Raw genomic sequence first — 25,755 nt, 5'->3', positions numbered from 1 at the left:
CTGGTACCCCCAGACAGACAGACACCACACAATTGATGGTATTCAATACCATCAACACACAGAAGTTGTGTGAAATGCAAAATTTGTGTTCCACACAGGAAAAGGCAGTTTGGAGGTCAAAAGGATATAGCCAGGAGTCCTCAGGACTCTGGACAGGGTAAACCAGTGGCACCCAGAGCATACCTTCCATGTTTAGCTGAAGCAGCACATGGGCTGACTCATCTGGGCAAGGAGGGAATGTGCAAGTTGGTAAGAGCATATTGGTGCGCCCCATGATTCTCATCCCATGCAGGTAAGAGAGCAATGTCATGCCTTACCTGCTTGAGGAAGAACATCGGAAAGGCAATACCAACAGAACCATCTCATATCCCACCTACAGGCGGCCCTTTTCAGGTAATACAGATTGATTTTATACAATTACCCCCTTGTCGAAATTTGAAATATGTACTTGTTTGTATAGATGTGTTTTCAAATTGGGTCGAAGCATTTCCTGCGGCCACAAATACCGCTATGTTTACTGCTAAGAAAATTGTGCAGGAATTTGTGTGTAGATACGGTATCCCTAGAATAATTGAAAGTGATAGGGGTACCCATTTTACAGGTGATGTCTTTCAAGGAATGTGTAAGTTGATGGGAATTGATAGTAAACTGCACACTCCGTACCGCCCCCAGGCGAGTGCGAAAGTAGAAAGAGTGAACAGCACTATTAAAAATAAATTGAGCAAAGTTATGGCAGAAACAGGATTAACATGGCCAGAAGCTTTACCCATTGTACTATACAGCATCAGAACCACTCCCAGGTCCCCTCTTAATCTGTCCCCCTTTGAAATTCTGTTTGGTCGACAACCGCATGTTATGATTAACCCTCAGGATGATTTGAAGTGTAACAATGAAGTGACTGTAAAATACCTGGTTAACATGAGTAAACAGCTAAGGAATCAGAATGACAATCTGAAGTTAGTGATTCCTGATTTGCCAGATAGTAATTGTCATGACATTGAACCTGGGGATTATGTAATGATACGTAATTTTCTACGCTCAGGTTGCCTTATTGACAGATGGGAAGGACCATACCAAGTCTTATTGATTAGCACGACAGCATTGAAGGTTGCCGAGAGAGAGACTTGGGTTCATTCGTCCCATTGTAAGAAGGTTGCTGATCCAGAGAGGTCCCGTGATAAAGAACAGACGGTAGAGGAAGTTGTATCACTGGAGTGTCTGTTTCAGGAGGACTGAGACGGCACCTGAGCATTAAAAATAATAAGATCGGAGGCAGTTGTCGATCCCCTGTTCCCTTTTATTGTTTTTCTCCACTTCCCATCCCATCTCCCTCAATTGTTTCTTTCCCCCTTCTCATCCTTCTCCATTTCCTCCAATAAGATGGACTTGCCCCAAGAGACTGTGATCCGGATTTTCCTGTTGACCATGATGTTGACCAGAGCAGTCTGTTCCGGCGAGAGTACCATGGAGGTCGAGAGAGGTTCTGGAATGGGTTCTGATGACAGAGATGGAGGCGTAGATTTCCAAGAACAACATAATCACTGAGTAAAGGCGAGTATCAGAAAACGATCTGGTAGCATTGACAATAGAAGAAATTGTGAAGGATTGTTAGCTGAAGAGAACTGTATCTGTAGACTCTGTGACAGTGTAGTTGAGGATGGGTGTATCAAGAAATGCCAATCCAGTTTTAATATCCACATGGACCGGCATCCATTGAGTGACTATCACACCTTAGTGGGTAAAGTGTTAAATCAGACAGATTGTTGGGTATGCTCTCAAGTACCTCAAGGCCATAGCAAATCAGGATTAGTGCCCTTCCCGTTAACTATAGGGGAGGTACTTGAGCTAAGTGGTGGGAGACCGGTGGACAGGAGGTTTAATATCTCCAGTCCTCCTAGTTTGAAGCTCCACCAATATCATGTGGATAGATCCCTAGTATGTTTTAACATTTCCAATCCCCGAAAGCCGGGAAATTGGGAAGTGTCATGGAATAACCAAACCATGACCTTTTCATACAGAGCCGATAGAATGCCAACAGATACAGAACTTATACGCCACATAGCCGGTAGTGGAAAATATTTCCGATATAGGTATACCCTAGGAAGTAGGACCATGAGAGTTGGAGAGGTATCACCAGGATACTGTGCACATATCATACAAACTGATACGTGTACTAAACAGATGGGAGAATTAGGGTTAGGAGATTTCATATGGAAAGTGTGTAATATGGTTATGTCCTACTCCGTCCCATATGTTCTCCCCGATGATGCATATTTCATATGCGGGAGGAAGGCGTATAAGTGGCTTGCCCCAAACTCAGAAGGGTTATGTTATATTGGAAAAGTACTGCCTGCAGTAATGACAGTATCACATACTAAAATGAAAGATATTCACCGCAGTGCCCAAGCTCCTTATACTCTCACTCATTACGAGCACATCGTTAAACGGCACCTGATAGAGAGAACAGAGCATCCGGCCTCTGACCTGATCAGTGAATCCACCGGGATTCAATTCCTAATCGCGTTAGATATCACTCGTACCGCCAGAGGAGTGATAAATTATAAATATATATCTGCGCTTGCAAATTTATTAGACAACATCACTGAAATGTATGATGACACATTCAGGTATACTGGAAGGGAGCTCCAAGCTTATAAAACAGAACTGGTTCAGCATAGGATGATTCTCAATTATCTCACAGCTGTGACGGGTGGGTATTGTGTTACCCTAGCAACTCAGTATGGAATAAAGTGCTGCACGTATATCACAAACAGCACCGAGGACCCGGTCGAGGTCATAGACCAAAAGATGGACGACATTCTCCAATTAAAGTGGGAATTCCGCAGGAAACACAATCTCACCCTTGCCGCTGTGGGTAATGAGCTGACCAGTTGGGTGTCATGGTTGAACCCGCGAAATTGGTTCTCTGGTTTAGGAGAATGGACCCAAGGTATTATCATGGATGTAGGGAAATTCCTTTTGTGTGTTCTGGGTGTCATCATATTAGTCGGTCTGATATTTAGATGCGTTCGGGTTTTAACAAAGTGTAAACGTAGCGCCCGAGTGATGAGTTTAAGGAGTGAAGATACTGTAATAACAACGACTGATGTGATTTATGACCCAACGATAGAGACAATGTTGTGATGAAAATGTGATTCCACAGTCCGTTTCTTTCACCTGTTTCTCCTTTGTTTCTCCCCAAGGTGAAAAGACATCCGCTTGGAAGAAGAATTTGACAGCCTTGTATACAGACAACAGATGGACTAAAGAAGAAGTCTGACAACCTTGTACACAGACAACTGATGGACTATGCCATAGACCCCCATATCCCTAGTACTTTTAATTTTACGCTAGCCCAACACTTTTTGTAAGTCTATGGACATTGATGAAGCTTTGCTTGCGTTTATTGGCAAAAGCACAAAGAGACTACAGTCAACATGTACATCGAGACAAGACAAGACAAGACACAAGACAAGACCTCAATCGGCAAATGTATATTAAACTCACAGAGTTTATCACTGCATTTACCATAATTGTTCTTTATCTTCATCACTACAACCTTCAGGTAATACCACACATAGTCGATAGGGAATATAGGCACAGATATCAGCACTCACATATTCCCCCATTCATGTATCATCAACTAAAATGTGCTCCCCCATTTTGTTGCAACCAAAAGCCGAAGAGAGCTCGGTAAAGTTTGACAGCCCATCCACAGACCCGTACCACGGGATAAGAAGGAATTCAAATGTATACTTCGCAATACCTCGAAGCTTGATTTAAAACACATACGGCACGATGATACATGATCCCCCAAACATGGATTCATACACACATGCTTCTGCTATCTCAATAGGTCATACCCTTTTCCTACCTTCTCCTCTCCTCCCCTACCCAATCATAGAAATGTATTTACACATGACATATATTTTTCCCTTTTTGAAATGTTTTAGAAAGTGGCAGTTATTGGTGACTGCCAAAGGGTGGACTGTCAAAGTCAGAAAAATATCACGCTACACACTGCCATATATGCACCTCATGCGAGTGCCTGCTGCGAGTGCATGAGCTCTCCCGTGCGTGCGCATACTCGCTGTTGCGTGCACCCGCAGGCGCACGGTATGCGCATTTACAGTAAAGTTTATGTGCGTCTAGCGGGTGACTCAATCGTTACATATTTTGACCATATAATGTATTTTGTAGATTATAGTCCCTTTGATAGAATCTGAAAGTTTAGTTAATGTAGCATGTTCATAGACAAAGAGATCCCTCTTTGTTTGATACGAAGGGTCAGACAGGGGTTATACAGTGGTGTTTAGTATCCATCGGAAGAGTATTTAATTAGCAATATTCCGGTGTTGGTTTGAAGCAGATTAATCGCTCGTGCGAATAGTTATGGACATAAGAAGTTTATGGACATTTACTATTATTTGCACTTTATTATCCATGCGGCGGGAAACCTAGTTTCCCACCCACCTGAGCAGTTGGAAATAGTCACAGCCCACCTGTATGAATCAACCTATGACCTTTTGTTATAATGCGAAGACGAATTCCTGTGTCCAATGAACAATAAGAATATAGGGACCTTTGTACTGTATTGTGTGTAGTGTATAAAAGGACAAGCCGATCTGGGCCAGCTCTCTATTCTCTTCAACGGTTCTCATTGCTGATAATCGGGAGCTGGATATCCAGAAGGCGCATGCGATTGTTTCCCTTTGTGCGTAAGTTTCTCTGCAATCATATTGTCTTTATTGTTATAAGCCATTCTCTCTCGTTCTCTCTCACTTTCTCTCTCTCTCTCTCTCTCCCCTTTCCCCCTTTAAAAGTAATTGTATCTTTATTGTATTTTATGTGTAGTTACTTGGTTAGATATTCTATGTTATTTTGGTAGTGTATAACTTGTATTGTATTATTCCTTTTGAACGTTCATTCATTTTCCTTAAAAGGCGTTAGACCCTTAGACCGGTATTTGACTGTTTATTATATTGCTAAGGGGTTCTCTGAGCGTCACATATGCTCATACAGCTTTTAAACTAACAAGGTTACACTGTGTTGCATTTACATCTTATCACTGCACAAGGGTTTACAGTATAAGTATATTGTTTATGGTATAGTTAAAAAGGTTTTAACATTGTGAGCGTCAGCGCCGCTTGTGATCTCCTCGTGGTCCTAAGCATCCGCTACGCTGATAGCGTATCATTACGTTAGTCGGCAGCCTATAGCGTGCTTGCCTGTACGCTCTAAGCCGTGAGCGAACGTGCCGCTCGTGCGTCTCGACCACGGCGAAGCGTTAGATACGCAACGTGCGTACCCTTAAGGTATTCCATACGCCAATAGCATACTGTGTTCTTTAACCTTTTAGAGGGTTTTCAGTAAGATAAATATTTGGCTTTATCAATATGAACCCTCTTGTCAGGGACTGGGGTTTCCTCTGTGATGTGCAACACATCCTTAATTGCTATAATCATATAACGGATGGATTTAGTCAATTTAGGCTGTAACTTTGCATCATCGTAATCGACACTGGAGTCAGAATCCATGTCGGTATCTGTGTCAACAATTTGGGATAGTGGGCGCTTCTGAGACCCTGACGGCCTCTGCGACACAGGATCAGGCACGGGCTGAGACCCTGACTGTCCTAAGGCTTCAGCTTTATCCAACCTTTTATGCAAGGAATTAACATTGTCATTTAAAACCTTCCACATATCCATCCAATCAGGTGTCGGCGCCGTTGGCGGAGACACCACATTCATTTGCTCCCGCTCTGTTTCCACATAGCCTTCCTCGTCAAACATGTCGACACAAGCGTACCGACACACCACACACACAGGGAATGCTCTTTTTGAAGACAGTTCCCCCACAAGGCCCTTTGGAGAGACAGAGAGAGAGTATGCCAGCACACACCCCAGCGCTATATAACCCAGGAATAACACAGTAACTTAATGTTAACCCAGTAGCCGCTGTTTATATTGATTTTTGCGCCGAATTATGTGCCCCCCCTCTCTTTTTACCCTCTTCTACCGTGTATCTGCAGGGGAGAGCCTGGGGAGCTTCCTCTCAGCGGAGCTGTGGAGAAAAAATGGCACTGGTGAGTGCTGAGGAAGAAGCCCTGCCCCCTCAGCGGCGGGCTTCTGTCCCGCTTCAATGTACAATTTTTGGCGGGGGCTCATACATATATACAGTGCCCAACTGTATATATGTGTACTTTTTGCCAAAGAGGTCCCAATTGCTGCCCAGGGCGCTCCCCCCCCCCCCCCTGCGCCCTTACAGTGACCGGAGTATGTGAGGTGTGTGTGGGGCAATGGCGCACAGCTGCAGTGCTGTGCGCTACCTCAGTGAAGACTGGAGTCTTCTGCCGCCGATATCGATGTCTTCTTGCTTCTTATGCTCACCCGGCTTCTGTCTTCCGGCTCTGCCAGGGGGACGGCGGCGCGGCTCTGGGATCGGACGACGAGGGTGAGATCCTGTGTACGATCCCTCTGGAGCTAATGGTGTCCAGTAGCCTAAGAAGCAGGACCTATCTTCAGAGAGTAGGGCTGCTTCTCTCCCCTCAGTCCCACGATGCAGGGAGTCTGTTGCCAGCAGAGCTCCCTGAAAATAAAAAACCTAACAAAATACTTTCTATTAGCAAGTTAAGGAGAGCTCACTGAACAGCACCCAGCTCGTCCGGGCACAGATTCAAACTGAGGTCTGGAGGAGGGACATAGAGGGAGGAGCCAGAGCACACCAGAATATAAATTCTTTCTTAAAGTGCCCATGTCTCCTGCGGAGCCCGTCTATTCCCCATGGTCCTTACAGAGTCCCCAGCATCCACTAGGATGTTAGAGAAATAAAGAATAATAATAATAATAATATACTGACTAGGGATGAGCGGGTTCGGTTCCTCGGAATCCGAACCCGCCCGAACTTCAGTTTTTTTCACACGGGGCCGAGCGACTCGGATCTTCCCGCCTTGCTCGGTTAACCCGAGCGCGCCCGAACGTCATCATCCCGCTGTCGGATTCTCGCGAGGCTCGGATTCTATCGCGAGACTCGGATTCTATATAAGGAGCCGCGCGTCGCCGCCATTTTCACACGTGCATTGAGATTCATAGGGAGAGGACGTGGCTGGCGTCCTCTCCGTTTATAGAGAAGAGAGTGAGACAGTAGAGAGAGACACAGTAGTAATTTTGGGGAGCATTAGGAGGAGTACTAGTAGTTAGTTACTTGCTGAAGTGATAGATAGTGTGACTGTATTATCTGACTTGTGGGGGAGACACTGACAGTGGGGAGCAGTTAGAGTCTGAGAGCAGGACTCAGGAGTACATATAACGTACAGTGCACACTTTTGCTGCCAGAGTGCCACACTGCCATTGTGACCACACTGACCACCAGTATAATATATATTGTGATTGTCTGCTTAGGAGTACTACTTGGAAGTTGCTGATAGTGTGACCACTGACCAGTGACCTGACCACCAGTTTAATAATCACCACCAGTGAGTTTAATATATATATATATAATTGTATATAATATATATATAATATTGTATACCACCTACCCGTGGTTTTTTCTTTTCTTTCTTCTTTATACATACTACTATAGTAGCTTACTGTAGCAGTCTGCGGTGCTGCTGAGCTGACAGTGTCCAGCAGGTCCGTCATCAGTCATTACATAATAAATATATATACCTGTCCGGCTGCAGTACTAGTGATATTATATATATATATATATTGATTTCATCTCATTATCATCCAGTCTATATTAGCAGCAGACACAGTACGGTAGTCCACGGCTGTAGCTACCTCTGTGTCGGCAGTCGCTCGTCCATCCATAATTGTATACCACCTAACCGTGGTTTTTTTTTTTTCTTTCTTCTTTATACATACTACTATAGTAGCTTACTGTAGCAGTCTGCGGTGCTGCTGAGCTGACAGTGTCCAGCAGGTCCGTCATCAGTCATTACATAATAAATATATATACCTGTCCGGCTGCAGTACTAGTGATATTATATATATATATATTGATTTCATCTCATTATCATCCAGTCTATATTAGCAGCAGACACAGTACGGTAGTCCACGGCTGTAGCTACCTCTGTGTCGGCAGTCGCTCGTCCATCCATAATTGTATACCACCTACCCGTGTTTTTTTTTTCTTTCTTCTTTATACATACTACTATAGTAGCTTACTGTAGCAGTCTGCGGTGCTGCTGAGCTGACAGTGTCCAGCAGGTCCGTCATCAGTCATTACATAATAAATATATCTACCTGTCCGGCTGCAGTACTAGTGTGATATTATATATATATATATTGATTTCATCTCATTATCATCCAGTCTATAAGCAGCAGACACAGTACGGTAGTCCACGGCTGTAGCTACCTCTGTGTCGGCAGTCGCTCGTCCATCCATAATTGTATACCACCTACCCGTGGTTTTTTTCTTTTCTTTCTTCTTTATACATACTACTATAGTAGCTTACTGTAGCAGTCTGCGGTGCTGCTGAGCTGACAGTGTCCAGCAGGTCCGTCATCAGTCATTACATAATAAATATATCTACCTGTCCGGCTGCAGTACTAGTGTGATATAATATATATTGATTTCATCTCATTATCATCCAGTCTATATTAGCAGCAGACACAGTACGGTAGTCCACGGCTGTAGCTACCTCTGTGTCGGCAGTCGCTCGTCCATCCATAATTGTATACCACCTACCCGTGGTTTTTTTCTTTTCTTTCTTCTTTATACATACTACTATAGTAGCTTACTGTAGCAGTCTGCGGTGCTGCTGAGCTGACAGTGTCCAGCAGGTCCGTCATCAGTCATTACATAATAAATATATCTACCTGTCCGGCTGCAGTACTAGTGTGATATTATATATATATATATATTGATTTCATCTCATTATCATCCAGTCTATATTAGCAGCAGACACAGTACGGTAGTCCACGGCTGTAGCTACCTCTGTGTCGGCAGTCGCTCGTCCATCCATAATTGTATACCACCTACCCGTGGTTTTTTTTTCTTTCTTCTTTATACATACTACTATAGTAGCTTACTGTAGCAGTCTGCGGTGCTGCTGAGCTGACAGTGTCCAGCAGGTCCGTCATCAGTCATTACATAATAAATATATCTACCTGTCCGGCTGCAGTACTAGTGTGATATTATATATATATATATTGATTTCATCTCATTATCATCCAGTCTATATTAGCAGCAGACACAGTACGGTAGTCCACGGCTGTAGCTACCTCTGTGTCGGCAGTCGCTCGTCCATCCATAATTGTATACCACCTACCCGTGGTTTTTTTTTTTCTTCTTTATACATACTACTATAGTAGCTTACTGTAGCAGTCTGCGGTGCTGCTGAGCTGACAGTGTCCAGCAGGTCCGTCATCAGTCATTACATAAATAAATATATATACCTGTCCGGCTGCAGTACTAGTGATATTATATATATATATATATATATATATTGATTTCATCTCATTATCATCCAGTCTATATTAGCAGCAGACACAGTACGGTAGTCCACGGCTGTAGCTACCTCTGTGTCTTTTAGTTGTGCCTATTAAAATATGGAGAACAAAAATGTTGAGGTTCCAAAATTAGGGAAAGATCAAGATCCACTTCCACCTCGTGCTGAAGCTGCTGCCACTAGTCATGGCCGAGACGATGAAATGCCAGCAACGTCGTCTGCCAAGGCCGATGCCCAATGTCATAGTACAGAGCATGTAAAATCCAAAACACAAAATATCAGTAAAAAAAGGACTCCAAAATCTAAAATAAAATTGTCGGAGGAGAAGCGTAAACTTGCCAATATGCCATTTACCACACGGAGTGGCAAGGAACGGCTGAGGCCCTGGCCTATGTTCATGGCTAGTGGTTCAGCTTCACATGAGGATGGAAGCACTCAGCCTCTCGCTAGAAAACTGAAAAGACTCAAGCTGGCAAAAGCACCGCAAAGAACTGTGCGTTCTTCGAAATCCCAAATCCACAAGGAGAGTCCAATTGTGTCGGTTGCGATGCCTGACCTTCCCAACACTGGACGTGAAGAGCATGCGCCTTCCACCATTTGCACGCCCCCTGCAAGTGCTGGAAGGAGCACCCGCAGTCCAGTTCCTGATAGTCAGATTGAAGATGTCAGTGTTGAAGTACACCAGGATGAGGAGGATATGGGTGTTGCTGGCGCTGGGGAGGAAATTGACAAGGAGGATTCTGATGGTGAGGTGGTTTGTTTAAGTCAGGCACCCTGGGAGACACCTGTTGTCCGTGGGAGGAATAGGGCCGTTGACATGCCTGGTGAAAATACCAAAAAAATCAGCTCTTCGGTGTGGAGGTATTTCACCAGAAATGCGGACAACATTTGTCAAGCCGTGTGTTGCCTTTGTCAAGCTGTAATAAGTAGGGGTAAGGACGTTAACCACCTCGGAACATCCTCCCTTATACGTCACCTGCAGCGCATTCATAATAAGTCAGTGACAAGTTCAAAAACTTTGGGCGACAGCGGAAGCAGTCCACTGACCAGTAAATCCCTTCCTCTTGTAACCAAGCTCACGCAAACCACCCCACCAACTCCCTCAGTGTCAATTTCCTCCTTCCCCAGGAATGCCAATAGTCCTGCAGGCCATGTCACTGGCAATTCTGACGAGTCCTCTCCTGCCTGGGATTCCTCCGATGCATCCTTGCGTGTAACGCCTACTGCTGCTGGCGCTGCTGTTGTTGCTGCTGGGAGTCGATGGTCATCCCAGAGGGGAATTCGTAAGCCCACTTTTACTACTTCCACCAAGCAATTGACTGTCCAACAGTCCTTTGCGAGGAAGATGAAATATCACAGCAGTCATCCTGTTGCAAAGCGGATAACTGAGGCCTTGACAACTATGTTGGTGTTAGACGTGCGTCCGGTATCCGCCGTTAGTTCACAGGGAACTAGACAATTTCTTGAGGTAGTGTGCCCCCGTTACCAAATACCATCTAGGTTCCACTTCTCTAGGCAGGCGATACCGAGAATGTACACGGACGTCAGAAAAAGACTCACCAGTGTCCTAAAAAATGCAGTTGTACCCAATGTCCACTTAACCACGGACATGTGGACAAGTGGAGCAGGGCAGGGTCAGGACTATATGACTGTGACAGCCCACTGGGTAGATGTATGGACTCCCGCCGCAAGAACAGCAGGGCGGCACCAGTAGCAGCATCTCGCAAACGCCAACTCTTTCCTAGGCAGGCTACGCTTTGTATCACCGGTTTCCAGAATACGCACACAGCTGAAAACCTCTTACGGCAACTGAGGAAGATCATCGCGGAATGGCTTACCCCAATTGGACTCTCCTGTGGATTTGTGGCATCGGACAACGCCAGCAATATTGTGTGTGCATTAAATATGGGCAAATTCCAGCACGTCCCATGTTTTGCACATACCTTGAATTTGGTGGTGCAGAATTTTTTAAAAAACGAGAGGGGCGTGCAAGAGATGCTGTCGGTGGCCAGAAGAATTGCGGGACACTTTCGGCGTACAGCACCACGTACAGAAGACTGGAGCACCACCAAAAACGCCTGAACCTGCCCTGCCATCATCTGAAGCAAGAAGTGGTAACGAGGTGGAATTCAACCCTCTATATGCTTCAGAGGTTGGAGGAGCAGCAAAAGGCCATTCAAGCCTATACAATTGAGCACGATATAGGAGGTGGAATGTACCTGTCTCAAGCGCAGTGGAGAATGATTTCAACGTTGTGCAAGGTTCTGCAACCTTTTGAACTTGCCACACGTGAAGTCAGTTCAGACACTGCCAGCCTGAGTCAGGTCATTCCCCTCATCAGGCTTTTGCAGAAGAAGCTGGAGGCATTGAAGGAGGAGCTAAAAGGGAGCGATTCCGCTAGGCATGTGGGACTTGTGGATGGAGCCCTTAATTCGCTTAACAAGGATTCACGGGTGGTCAATCTGTTGAAATCAGAGCACTACATTTTGGCCACCGTGCTCGATCCTAGATTTAAAACCTACCTTGGATCTCTCTTTCCGGCAGACACAAGTCTGCTGGGGTTCAAAGACCTGCTGGTGACAAAATTGTCAAGTCAAGCGGAACGCGACCTGTCAACATCTCCTCCTTCACATTCTCCCGCAACTGGGGGTGCGAGGAAAAGGCTCAGAATTCCGAGCCCACCCGCTGGCGGTGATGCAGGGCAGTCTGGAGCGACTGCTGATGCTGACATCTGGTCCGGACTGAAGGACCTGACAACGATTACGGACATGTCGTCTACTGTCACTGCATATGATTCTCTCACCATTGAAAGAATGGTGGAGGATTATATGAGTGACCGCATCCAAGTAGGCACGTCAGACAGTCCGTACTTATACTGGCAGGAAAAAGAGGCAATTTGGAGGCCCTTGCACAAACTGGCTTTATTCTACCTAAGTTGCCCTCCCACAAGTGTGTACTCCGAAAGAGTGTTTAGTGCCGCCGCTCACCTTGTCAGCAATCTGCGTACGAGGTTACTTCCAGAAAATGTGGAGAAGATGATGTTCATTAAAATGAATTATAATCAATTCCTCCGTGGAGACATTGACCAGCAGCAATTACCTCCACAAAGTACACAGGGAGCTGAGATGGTGGATTCCAGTGGGGACGAATTGATAATCTGTGAGGAGCGGGATGTACACGGTGATATATCGGAGGATGATGATGAGGTGGACATCTTGCCTCTGTAGAGCCAGTTTGTGCAAGGAGAGATTAATTGCTTCTTTTTCGGTGGGGGTCCAAACCAACCCGTCATTTCAGTCACAGTCGTGTGGCAGACCCTGTCACTGAAATGATGGGTTGGTTAAAGTGTGCATGTCCTGATTATACAACATAAGGGTGGGTGGGAGGGCCCAAGGACAATTCCATCTTGCACCTCTTTTTTCTTTCATTTTTATTTGCGTCATGTGCTGTTTGGGGAGTGTTTTTTGGAAGGGCCATCCTGCGTGACACTGCAGTGCCACTCCTAGATGGGCCAGGTGTTTGTGTCGGCCACTAGGGTCGCTTATCTTACTCACACAGCTACCTCATTGCGCCTCTTTTTTTCTTCTTTGCGTCATGTGCTGTTTGGGGAGTGTTTTTTGGAAGGGCCATCCTGCGTGACACTGCAGTGCCACTCCTAGATGGGCCAGGTGTTTGTGTCGGCCACTAGGGTCGCTTATCTTACTCACACAGCTACCTCATTGCGCCTCTTTTTTTCTTCTTTGCGTCATGTGCTGTTTGGGGAGTGTTTTTTGGAAGGGCCATCCTGCGTGACACTGCAGTGCCACTCCTAGATGGGCCAGGTGTTTGTGTCGGCCACTAGGGTCGCTTAGCTTACTCACACAGCTACCTCATTGCGCCTCTTTTTTTCTTCTTTGCGTCATGTGCTGTTTGGGGAGTGTTTTTTGGAAGGGCCATCCTGCGTGACACTGCAGTGCACTCCTAGATGGGCCAGGTGTTTGTGTCGGCCACTAGGGTCGCTTATCTTACTCACACAGCTACCTCATTGCGCCTCTTTTTTTCTTCTTTGCGTCATGTGCTGTTTGGGGAGTGTTTTTTGGAAGGGCCATCCTGCGTGACACTGCAGTGCCACACCTAGATGGGCCAGGTGTTTGTGTCGGCCACTAGGGTCGCTTAGCTTACTCACACAGCTACCTCATTGCGCCTCTTTTTTTTTTCTTTGCGTCATGTGCTGTTTGGGGAGTGTTTTTTGGAAGGGCCATCCTGCGTGACACTGCAGTGCCACTCCTAGATGGGCCAGGTGTTTGTGTCGGCCACTAGGGTCGCTTATCTTACTCACACAGCTACCTCATTGCGCCTCTTTTTTTCTTCTTTGCGTCATGTGCTGTTTGGGGAGTGTTTTTTGGAAGGGCCATCCTGCGTGACACTGCAGTGACACTCCTAGATGGGCCAGGTGTTTGTGTCGGCCACTAGGGTCGCTTATCTTACTCACACAGCTACCTCATTGCGCCTCTTTTTTGCTTCTTTGCGTCATGTGCTGTTTGGGGAGTGTTTTTTGGAAGGGCCATCCTGCGTGACACTGCAGTGCCACTCCTAGATGGGCCAGGTGTTTGTGTCGGCCACTAGGGTCGCTTAGCTTACTCACACAGCTACCTCATTGCGCCTCTTTTTTTCTTCTTTGCGTCATGTGCTGTTTGGGGAGTGTTTTTTGGAAGGGCCATCCTGCGTGACACTGCAGTGCCACTCCTAGATGGGCCAGGTGTTTGTGTCGGCCACTAGGGTCGCTTAGCTTAGTCATTCAGCGACCTCGGTGCAAATTTTAGGACTAAAAATAATATTGTGAGGTGTGAGGTATTCAGAATAGACTGAAAATGAGTGGAAATTATGGTTTTTGAGGTTAATAATACTTTGGGATCAAAATGACCCCCACATTCTATGATTTAAGCTGTTTTTTAGGGTTTTTTGAAAAAAACACCCGAATCCAAAACACACCCGAATCCGACAAAAAAAATTCGGTGAGGTTTTGCCAAAACGCGGTCGAACCCAAAACACGGCCGCGGAACCGAACCCAAAACCAAAACACAAAACCCGAAAAATTTCAAGTGCACATCCCTAATACTGACATCACCAGCAGCATTACAAGTTCTGTGGGTTGGCATAACAGCTGTGATGGGTCAACTATTTAACTATATTATAATGGTGTGCTTGTTATTTATGTGGTGCAATTATCAAACAGCCACAATGTCTGTTGTGGGTCAGTGTGCACAGCCTTATTCCCACTGACAGACAGATGGAGGAAGGGGTAAGCGGCTATATGAGCAGCTGTCACTCCTACCGCTGATCTCACTGCATTTCCACATCTGAATTACCTATGATGTGGTCCAGATTAGGGTAGGGCTATCTGGCACTGTGGGCACAACATAATCCCACGCTTTCTCCTTATTTCAGAGGGCACAAGATCATGGTATCATCCTGTCCTCTACTGATCCATCTATACTAGTACATATAACTGTATCACTCAATATGCCACTTGTACTGGGATTTATCTTTCTATTAGAGGCCTTGTAACCTACAGACAACTAGACAAATCTATCTTTGAGGTTTTTAAAACAGCAATATATCTTTTATACAGGAATGACAGGTCCACTGAAAGGTCAAGGCAGAAACATAATGTAAAGCTTGAGGCTTGCCCGACACATCATGAAAGATTAGAAGAGTGGCAGATTCACTGACATGAGCTGTGTCCAGGACAAAATGATCTGCTGCACACATTGTTTTATTGAGATACTGACACATTAAAGGCAAGGTTTTTTTTTTATATATAATCAGTATAACAGTACAAACCATTCTCCATACTGAATCTGGATTTGAACTCGTGACCCCACCAGCCTACCAACCTGCAAAGGAAGTGAAATAAAATTAATTATAGGTAATTACAGTAGTCATAAAATGAGCTAAATCCAGGCAGACACACATTACTATATTTAGAAAACTGCTCTTCAGCCCAGCAGGTGACATCCACAATGGCCCTCATTCCGAGTTGTTCGCTCGCAAGGCGAATGTAGCAGAGTTACACACGCTAAGCCGCCGCCTACTGGGAGTGAATCTTAGCTTCTTAAAATTGCGACCGACGTACGCGCAATATTGCGATTACAAACGAGTTAGCAGTTTCAGAGTAGCTCCAGACTTACTCTGCCTGTGCGATCATTTCAGTGCTTGTCGTTCCTGGTTGACGTCACAAACACACCCAGCGTTCGCCCAGGCACTCCCACCGTTTCCCCGGCCACTCCTGCGTTTTTTCCGGAAACGGTAGCGTTTTCAGCCACACGCCCCTGAAACGCCGTGTATCCGCCCAGTAACACCCATTTCCTGTCAATCACATTACGATCGCCGGAGCGAAGAAAAAGCCGTGAGTAAAATAAGAATTTACTTACCGATAATTCTATTTCTCGGAGTCCGTAGTGGATGCTGGGGTTCCTGAAAGGACCATGGGGATAGCGGCTCCGCAGGAGACAGGGCACAAAAAAGTAAAGCTTTACTAGGTCAGGTGGTGTGCACTGGCTCCTCCCCCTATGACCCTCCTCCAGACTCCAGTTAGGTACTGTGCCCGGACGAGCATACACAATAAGGGAGGCATTTTGAATCCCGGGTAAGACTCATACCAGCCACACCAATCACACCGTACAACTTGTGATCTAAACCCAGTTAACAGTATGACAACAGAAAGGGCCTCTTAAAGATGGCTCCTTAACAATAACCCGAATTAGTTAACAATAACTATGTATAAGTATTGCAGATAATCCGCACTTGGGATGGGCGCCCAGCATCCACTACGGACTCCGAGAAATAGAATTATCGGTAAGTAAATTCTTATTTTCTCTATCGTCCTAAGTGGATGCTGGGGTTCCTGAAAGGACCATGGGGATTATACCAAAGCTCCCAAACGGGCGGGAGAGTGCGGATGACTCTGCAGCACCGAATGAGAGAACTCCAGGTCCTCCTTTGCCAGGGTATCAAATTTGTAAAATTTTACAAACGTGTTCTCCCCCGACCACGTAGCTGCTCGGCAGAGTTGTAATGCCGAGACCCCTCGGGCAGCCGCCCAAGATGAGCCCACCTTCCTTGTGGAGTGGGCTTTTACAGTTTTAGGCTGTGGCAGGCCTGCCACAGAATGTGCAAGTTGAATTGTGTTACAAATCCAACGAGCAATCGACTGCTTAGAAGCAGGTGCGCCCAACTTGTTGGGTGCATACAATATAAACAGCGAGTCAGATTTTCTGACTCCAGCCGTCCTTGCAATGTATATTTTTAAGGCTCTGACAACGTCCAACAACTTGGAGTCCTCCAAGTCGCTAGTGGCCGCAGGCACCACAATAGGTTGGTTCAGATGAAATGCTGATACCACTTTAGGGAGAAAATGCGGACGAGTCCGCAGTTCTGCCCTATCCGAATGGAAGATTAGATAAGGACTTTTATAAGATAAAGCCGCCAATTCAGATACTCTCCTGGCAGAGGCCAGGGCTAGTAACATAGTCACTTTCAATGTGAGATATTTCAAATCCACCTTTTTCAATGGTTCAAACCAATGGGATTTGAGGAAATCTAAAACTACATTTAGATCCCACGGTGCCACCGGAGGCACCACAGGAGGCTGTATATGCAGTACTCCCTTGACAAAAGTCTGGACCTCAGGGACAGAGGCCAATTCTTTTTGGAAGAATATTGACAGGGCCGAAATTTGAACCTTAATGGATCCCAATTTGAGACCCATAGATAATCCTGATTGCAGGAAATGTAGGAAACGACCCAGTTGGAATTCCTCCGTCGGAACCCTCCGATCCTCGCACCACGCTACATATTTTCGCCAAATGCGGTGATAATGTTTCACGGTGACTTCCTTCCGTGCCTTAATCAAGGTAGGAATGACTTCTTCTGGAATGCCTTTCCCTTTTAGGATCTGGCGTTCAACCGCCATGCCGTCAAACGCAGCCGCGGTAAGTCTTGAAAAAGACAGGGACCCTGCTGTAGCAGGTCCCTTCTCAGAGGTAGAGGCCACGGTTCGTCCGTGAGCATCTCTTGAAGTTCCGGATACCAAGTCCTTCTCGGCCAATCCGGAACCACTAGTATTGTTCTTACTCTTCTTTGCCGTATGATCTTCAATACCTTTGGTATGAGCGGCAGAGGAGGAAACACATACACTGACTGGTACACCCAAGGAGTTACCAGTGCGTCCACAGCTATTGCCTGTGGATCTCTTGACCTGGCGCAATATTTGTCCAGTTTCTTGTTGAGGCGAGACGCCATCATGTCTACAATTGGTCTTTCCCAACGGTCTATTAACATGTTGAAGACTTCTGGATGTAGACCCCACTCTCCCGGATGAAGATCGTGTCTGCTGAGGAAGTCTGCTTCCCAGTTGTCCACGCCCGGGATGAACACTGCTGACAGTGCTATCACGTGATTCTCCGCCCAGCGAAGAATCTTGGCAGCTTCTGCCATTGCACTCCTGCTTCTTGTGCCGCCCTGCCTGTTTACATGGGCGACCGCCGTGATGTTGTCCGACTGAATCAACACCGGCTTTCCTTGCAGGAGAAGTTCCGCCTGGCTTAGAGCATTGTAGATTGCTCTTAGTTCCAGAATGTTTATGTGAAGAGACTTTTCCAGACTCGTCCATACTCCCTGGAAGTTTCTTCCTTGTGTGACTGCTCCCCAGCCTCTCAGGCTGGCGTCCGTGGTCACCAGGATCCAATCCTGAATGCCGAATCTGCGGCCTTCTAATAGGTGAGCCTTCTGCAACCACCACAGAAGTGACACCCTTGTCTTTGGTGACAGGGTTATTCGCAGGTGCATCTGCAGATGCGACCCTGACCATTTGTCCAACAGATCCCTTTGGAATATTCTTGCATGGAATCTGCCGAATGGAATTGCTTCGTAAGAAGCCACCATTTTTCCCAGGACTCTTGTGCATTGATGTACTGACACTTTTCCTGGTTTTAGGAGGTTCCTGACCAGATCGGATAACTCCTTGGCTTTTTCCTCTGGAAGGAAAACCTTTTTCTGAACCGTGTCCAGAATCATTCCTAGGAACAGCAGACGAGTTGTCGGGATTAAATGGGATTTTGGAATATTCAGAATCCACCCGTGTTGTCTTAGCACCTCTTGAGATAGTGCTAAAGCTGTCTCCAGCTGTTCTCTGGACCTTGCCCTTATTAGGAGATCGTCCAAGTATGGGATAACTAATACGCCTTTTCTTCGAAGAAGAATCATCATCTCGGCCATTACCTTGGTAAAGACCCGAGGCGCCGTGGACAATCCGAACGGCAGCGTCTGAAACTGATAGTGACAGTTTTGAACAATGAACCTGAGGTACCCCTGGTGTGCGGGGTAAATCGGAACGTGTAGATACGCATCCTTGATGTCCAAGGATACCATAAAGTCCCCTTCTTCCAGGTTCGCTATCACTGCTCTGAGTGACTCCATCTTGAACTTGAACTTTTTTATGTAGAGGTTCAAGGACTTCAGATTTAGAATAGGCCTTACCGAGCCATCCGGCTTCGGTACCACAAATAGAGTGGAATAATACCCCTTTCCTTGTTGTAATAGGGGTACTTTGACTATCACCTGCTGAGCGTACAGCTTGTGAATGGCTTCCAACACCCTCTCCCTTTCGGAAGAGACGGTTGGTAAGGCAGACTTCAGGAAACGATGAGGAGGATCCGTCTCTAATTCCAACCTGTACCCCTGAGATATTATCTGCAGGATCCAGGGGTCTACCTGCGAGTGAGCCCACTGCGCGCTGTAATTTTTGAGACGGCCCCCCACTGTCCCCGAGTCCGCTTGAGAGGCCCCAGCGTCATGCTGAGGTTTTTGCAGGAGCCGGGGAGGGCTTCTGTTCCTGGGAAGGAGCTGCCTGTTGGTGTCTCTTCCCTCTTCCTCTGCCTCGTGGCAGGTACGACAAGCCCTTTGCTCTCTTATTTTTGTAGGAGCGAAAAGGCTGCGGTTGAAAGGTCGGTGCCTTTCTCTGTTGGGGAGTGACTTGAGGTAAAAAAGTGGATTTCCCGGCAGTAGCCGTGGCCACCAAGTCTGATAGACCAACTCCAAATAACTCCTCCCCTTTATACGGCAAAACCTCCATGTGACGTTTTGAATCCGCATCGCCTGTCCACTGTCGTGTCCATAAGGCTCTTCTGGCTGAAATGGACATAGCACTCACCCGAGATGCCAGTGTGCAAATATCCCTCTGTGCATCACGCATATAGATAAATGCATCCTTTATTTGTTCTAACGACAGTAAAACATTGTCCCTATCTAGGGTATCAATATTTTCAATCAGGGATTCTGACCAAACTACTCCAGCACTGCACATCCAGGCAGTTGCTATAGCTGGTCGTAGTATAACACCTGCATGTGTGTATATATTCTTTTGAATAACTTCCATCTTTCTATCTGATGGATCCTTAAGTGCGGCCGTCTCAGGAGAGGGTAACGCCACTTGTTTGGATAAGCGTGTGAGCGCCTTGTCCACCTTAGGGGGTGTTTCCCAGCGCGCCCTAACCTCTGGCGGGAAAGGGTATAATGCCAATAACTTTTTTGAAATTATCAACTTTTTATCAGGAGCAACCCACGCTTCATCACACACGTCATTTAATTCTTCTGATTCAGGAAAAACTGTTTGTAGTTTTTTCACACCATACATAATACCCTGTTTTACGGTATCTGTAGTATCAGCTAAATGTAACGTCTCCTTCATTGCCAAAATCATATAACGTGTGGCCCTACTGGAAAATACGTTTGAATTTCTACCGTCGTCACTGGAATCAGTGCCCGTGTCTGGGTCTGTGTCGACCGACTGAGGCAAAGGGCGTTTTACAGCCCCTGACGGTGTTTGAGGCGCCTGGACAGGCATTAATTGATTGTCCGGCCGCCTCATGTCCTCAACTGACTGTTTAAGGGAAGATAAACCATCACGTAATTCCACAAATAAAGGCATCCATTCTGGTGTCGACCCCCTGGGGGGTGACATCTGCATATTTGGCAATTGCTCCGCCTCCACACCAATATCGTCCTCATACATGTCGACACCACGTACCGACACACACCGCAAACTCACAGGGAATGCTCTAATGAAGACAGGACCCACTAGCCCTTTTGGGGAGACAGAGGGAGAGTCTGCCAGCACACACCACAAAGCGCTATATATACAAGGGATATCCTTATATTAAGTGCTCCCTTATAGCTGCTTTAATATATATATATATATATAGCCATTAATGTGCCCCCCCTCTCTGTTTTACCCTGTTTCTGTAGTGCAGTGCAGGGGAGAGACCTGGGAGCCGTTCTGACCAGCGGAGCTGTGACAGAAAATGGCGCCGTGTGCTGAGGAGATAGGCCCCGCCCCTTTTTCGGCGGGTTCTTCTCCCGCTATTTTTCCAGTCAGGCAGGGGTTAAATATCTCCATATAGCCCCTATGGGCTATATGTGAGGTATTTTTAGCCTTGTATAAGGTTTATATTTGCCTCTCAGAGCGCCCCCCCCCAGCGCTCTGCACCCTCAGTGACTGCCCAGTGAAGTGTGCTGAGAGGAAAATGGCGCACAGCTGCAGTGCTGTGCGCTACCTTATGAAGACTGAGGAGTCTTCAGCCGCCGGTTTCCGGACCTCTTCACGCTTCAGCATCTGCAAGGGGGTCGGCGGCGCGGCTCCGGGACCGGACTCCACGGCTGGGCCTGTGTTCGATCCCTCTGGAGCTAATGGTGTCCAGTAGCCAAGCAGCAAATCCACTCTGCATGCAGGTGAGTTTACTACTTTCCCCCTAAGTCCCACGTTGCAGTGATCCTGTTGCCAGCAGGACTCACTGTAAAGAAAAAAAAAAACCTAAACTAAACTTTCTCTAAGCAGCTCTTTAGGAGAGCCACCTAGATTGCACCCTTCTCGTTCGGGCACAAAATCTAACTGGAGTCTGGAGGAGGGTCATAGGGGGAGGAGCCAGTGCACACCACCTGACCTAGTAAAGCTTTACTTTTTTGTGCCCTGTCTCCTGCGGAGCCGCTATCCCCATGGTCCTTTCAGGAACCCCAGCATCCACTTAGGACGATAGAGAAAAATACTTTCTTCATAGTAAAGTTACTTGGCGCAGTCGCAGTGCGAACATTGCGCATGCGTACTAAGCGGATTTTCACTGCGATGCGATGAAAAATACCGAGCGAACAACTCGGAATGAGGGCCAATGTTTTGACATTATAGCATCCATATTGCACAGTTCAAACATCACAGTGTGAGGGAGATTAGAACATTAGTTCACAATTACTGACCAGAGAAAGCTGTATTTTACTGGAGATTGGCACAATTTGTTCTTACAGGGAATCTCAGGATCTGAGAAGTTACTGGAAGGTGTTTACGAAGCACAACACACATGCTTGGCAGTGCAAACACAGAGCTTTTTTCCCATGTGTGCTTAAAATTGTACAAATTCCTATAGATTTGCATTGGAGGGCAAATGCTTTTGAAGCAAGGAGGCCGCATTTATAAACAAACGGTAGTTTGTATAAGTACAGGAGAAGGTGCATTAGTGCATATTGGGCCTAATTGAAGGTTGATAGCAAAAGCAAAATCTTCCTCTAATGGGTAAAACCATGTGCGCATTCAGGTGGGGCAGATATAACATGTGCAGAGAGAGTTAGATTTGGGTGGGTTATTTTGTTTCTGTGCAGGGTAAATACTGGCTGCTTTATTGTTACACTGCAATTTAGATTTCAGTTTGAACTTTAAACACACCCCACCCAAATCTAACTCTCTCTGCACATGTTACATCTGCCCCACCTGCAGTGCAACATGGTTTTGCCCATTAGAGGAAGATTTTTCTTTTGCTATCAACCTTGAATTAGGCCCATTGTTTTGGAGAGCAGTGCAATATTTACTTTTGATTTTGTGAAGTTTATTGTAATGAGATAAAGTGGTGCACAAGGGATGTAACATGTTGTATATGACCATTCTTATTGCACAAACTGACTAGATCTCTGCACCAGCTTAGAGCTGGTGGCGATTAGGTCTCATCCAATAGTTTTAAAGCGCAATACATTTATCATGTACAGTTCACAGTTCAAAAATAAATTTATAATAATAACATTAAATACAAGACAGCATGATAGGCAACCAGGGCTGACTTTCACAGGAAAAGCAAGAGTGCAGTGTTCCCCGTCATGCTTATTAGTAAGACTGGTCTATGCAAGGCAAGTAGATGTATGGGGAAGGTGCAGAAACTCCCCTCCCTCCTCACAACGGCTGTCACACACTAGATCTTCCTTGGGTTGTGGGAGTTGAAAAATTTAGTGACTATGGTACATCAATTTAATTGAAGAAAAATGCCTCCAAGATCTTTGTTTCTTAATTTATTAAATTCAGTTAAAAAAATGTTCTTGATCTGTCATGATCTTCACAAAGGGGTGGATTGAAAAACTTCCAGAAAAAAAACCTCACACCAATAACTAATGCAAAATGATCAAATCCAAGATTCCTCTGGACTCCCATCCACACTCAAGACAATCACAAGTAACCAGCATGGACAAGCAGTTACAACGTGGTATTTTTATGTATATTGTAAGGGTTCTCTCCATATAGGTTATGACAGATTAAAAAAGAAGACAAGCAGATTTTCCCAATTGTAATACTAAACTAAAACTTTATTTAATTGAATTATTATTAATATTACTATTATTAATATTACTATATATGGCGCCACAAGGGTTCCACAGCACCTAACATAGTATATAAACAAATGAACAAACAACAAATCGTGACTTACAGTACAAGACAATGCAAGACAAGGGAAGGCTAGGAACAAGAGGGGAAGAGGGCCCTCTCATGAGAGCTTTCATTCTAAAGCAGAGAGGCAGACAGACAGGGGTTACCCAGATGGGGTAGACAGTGAGCATGGAACTGAGGGTTAGAATGAGATATGGCTAGTTGTGAAAAAGAGGTGGGTCTTGAGAGCCCGTTTAAAGTTTTTTAGAGGGGTGGGGAGTTTAATAGGGAGAAGTAGAGAATTCTGGAGGTAGAGAACAGCATGGGCAAAATTTTGGAAGCAGGAGTGGGAGGAAGTAATCAGTTGTCAGGAGAGGTGGCATTCATTCGCATTTACGAAGAGGGCAGGTGGGAGTGTGAAGGGAGATGAGGTCAGAGATGTAAATGGGAAAGAAAAGGGTGAGGGTTTTGTAAGTGAGTTTGAGAAGCTTAAATTCGGTTCTGAAGGGGAAGAGGAACCAATATAGGGCTTGTAGGAGAGGGGAGGCAGATGTAGTTCATTTGGAGAGGAAGAGGAGCAGCATTGAGTATTATAGTGGAGAGAGGTGGAAGTTAGGGAGTCCAGATAAGATGAGGTTATAGTAGTCCATTCTGAAGATGACCAGTGAGTGGATGATGGTCTTAGTAGCATCCAGGGTGAGATAGAGTCTGATCCTGGAAATATTTATAAGATGGAAACGGCAGGACTGCAAAAGGTACTGAATGTGTGGTTTGAAGGAGAGAGAGGAGTCAAGGATAAATCTAAGACAGCACATTAGAGGAGAAGGTTATGCTGCCAATAGATAATTAAATTGTGGTAGGTAAGGTTATGCGGGAGGATGGGAAGATGATCAGCTCAGTCTTAGACATGCTAAGTTTAAGAAAGCTCTGGGACATCCAAGAATTGGTACTAGAGAGACAGTTGGAGATACGTGCTAGTAAGGTGAAAGTGGGAGAGGTCAGAGGAGGAAAGGTGGATCTAAGTATCTAAAATACTAAAGAGGAAGAAGATTGGACTTTGATGTGACATGCAGCAATGTGACCTTTTAGTTTGTGGAGGCTGCTGCAGGAATGGGTATGTGTATCTTGACCATAGAAGTACACTGGTGCAAAACCAAGGAGTGTTGCAGTCATTTCTTAAATTACCTCAACAGACTTTGTCCATAATTCTAATGTTAAAAGCCTTTGTGTCACACTCTTAAAGCAGAAGTAACATTGGCCCTCATTCCGAGTTGTTCGCTCGGTATTTTTCATCGCATCGCAGTGAAAATCCGCTTAGTACGCATGCGCAATGTTCGCACTGCGACTGCGCCAAGTAACTTTACTATGAAGAAAGTATTTTTACTCACGGCTTTTTCTTCGCTCCGGCGATCGTAATGTGATTGACAGGAAATGGGTGTTACTGGGCGGAAACACGGCGTTTCAGGGGCGTGTGGCTGAAAACGCTACCGTTTCCGGAAAAAACGCAGGAGTGGCCGGAGAAACGGTGGGAGTGCCTGGGCGAACGCTGGGTGTGTTTGTGACGTCAACCAGGAACGACAAGCACTGAACTAATCGCACAGGCAGAGTAAGTCTGGAGCTACTCAGAAACTGCTAAGTAGTTAGTAATCGCATTATTGCGAATACATCGGTCGCAATTTTAAGAAGCTAAGATTCACTCCCAGTAGGCGGCGGCTTAGCGTGTGTAACTCTGCTAAATTCGCCTTGCGACCGATCAACTCGGAATGAGGGCCATTATTATACACTCAACACTTTGATCACGGCTTCAGAAATTCCCAAAATGTTTTATATAAATAATCATACAGTGCAGGCAACTGGTAGTGACCAAGAAAACGGAAACAGCAATATAAGTGCTATGCTAATACTTTGAGCCACCACACACTTCAAGTATGGCCTGTAGACACATTAGCATTGAATCTGCCAGTGTGTATCTGCGGAGGAATGCAGCTCAATTCTCAGACAAGAAAAATCACTCAGCTGATGGTTTGTGTATAGTGGCTGCAAATGTGTCGCAGTGTGCATTCCAGAATACAGATGTGTACTCTTAAATCTTTCCTCCGTGCGCTACAAGTTGCGTTACACATAACGTGTGAGTGCCGTGTGACTCAGTAGTGCCTAGTGTCTTTTTTTTGCCGTGAAAATGCATCTTAGTCACAAAGTAATGCAATAGGAAACACGAGCAGCTTCTGCTGATTAAAATGATATGCAGTATGCCTATATTCTGTGTGTGTGACTGTGACCGTATTTGCATACAATATGCTATGCTACAGTGTTTTCCTGGAAAATCACTGCTGATCGGTAAGCACAGCAGAAACCCCCACCCAGAGGCTGCAGATGTTAGCAGCCGCTGGGGAAATGTAAATTTACCCCCAGCCCTCCCATTGTGTACCTGGTGGCTGCTCAGATGAGCAGCCTCTGGGAAAATCAATGTGGCAATGTTACTGATGTTTCTTATGCTCCGATGGTCATGATCCGATGTTCCGATGTAAAATAATTTTGGATAAGTTTAAATACAGGTTCTTAACCTAATCCACTAAAAAAAAAG

General features: G+C 45.7%; 1 protein-coding gene across 6 annotated transcripts in view; it reads right to left on the bottom strand.

Annotated features, from left to right (window-relative positions):
• Positions 1 to 25,755, bottom strand: part of KYNU (kynureninase) — a 302,382-nt gene that overhangs the window by 83,072 nt on the left and 193,555 nt on the right. For all 6 annotated transcript variants that reach the window (XM_063933729.1, XM_063933730.1, XM_063933728.1 and 3 more), the window contains exon 11: positions 15,278 to 15,330. In XM_063933729.1, coding sequence (XP_063789799.1) covers positions 15,278 to 15,330 — 53 coding nt within the window. The remainder of the gene's footprint in view (positions 1 to 15,277; positions 15,331 to 25,755) is intronic.

This window comes from Pseudophryne corroboree, chromosome 7 (genome assembly GCF_028390025.1).
Source record: "Pseudophryne corroboree isolate aPseCor3 chromosome 7, aPseCor3.hap2, whole genome shotgun sequence".
NCBI classification, from domain to species: Eukaryota; Metazoa; Chordata; class Amphibia; order Anura; family Myobatrachidae; genus Pseudophryne; species Pseudophryne corroboree.
This window is presented reverse-complemented; position numbering and strand designations above follow the sequence as displayed.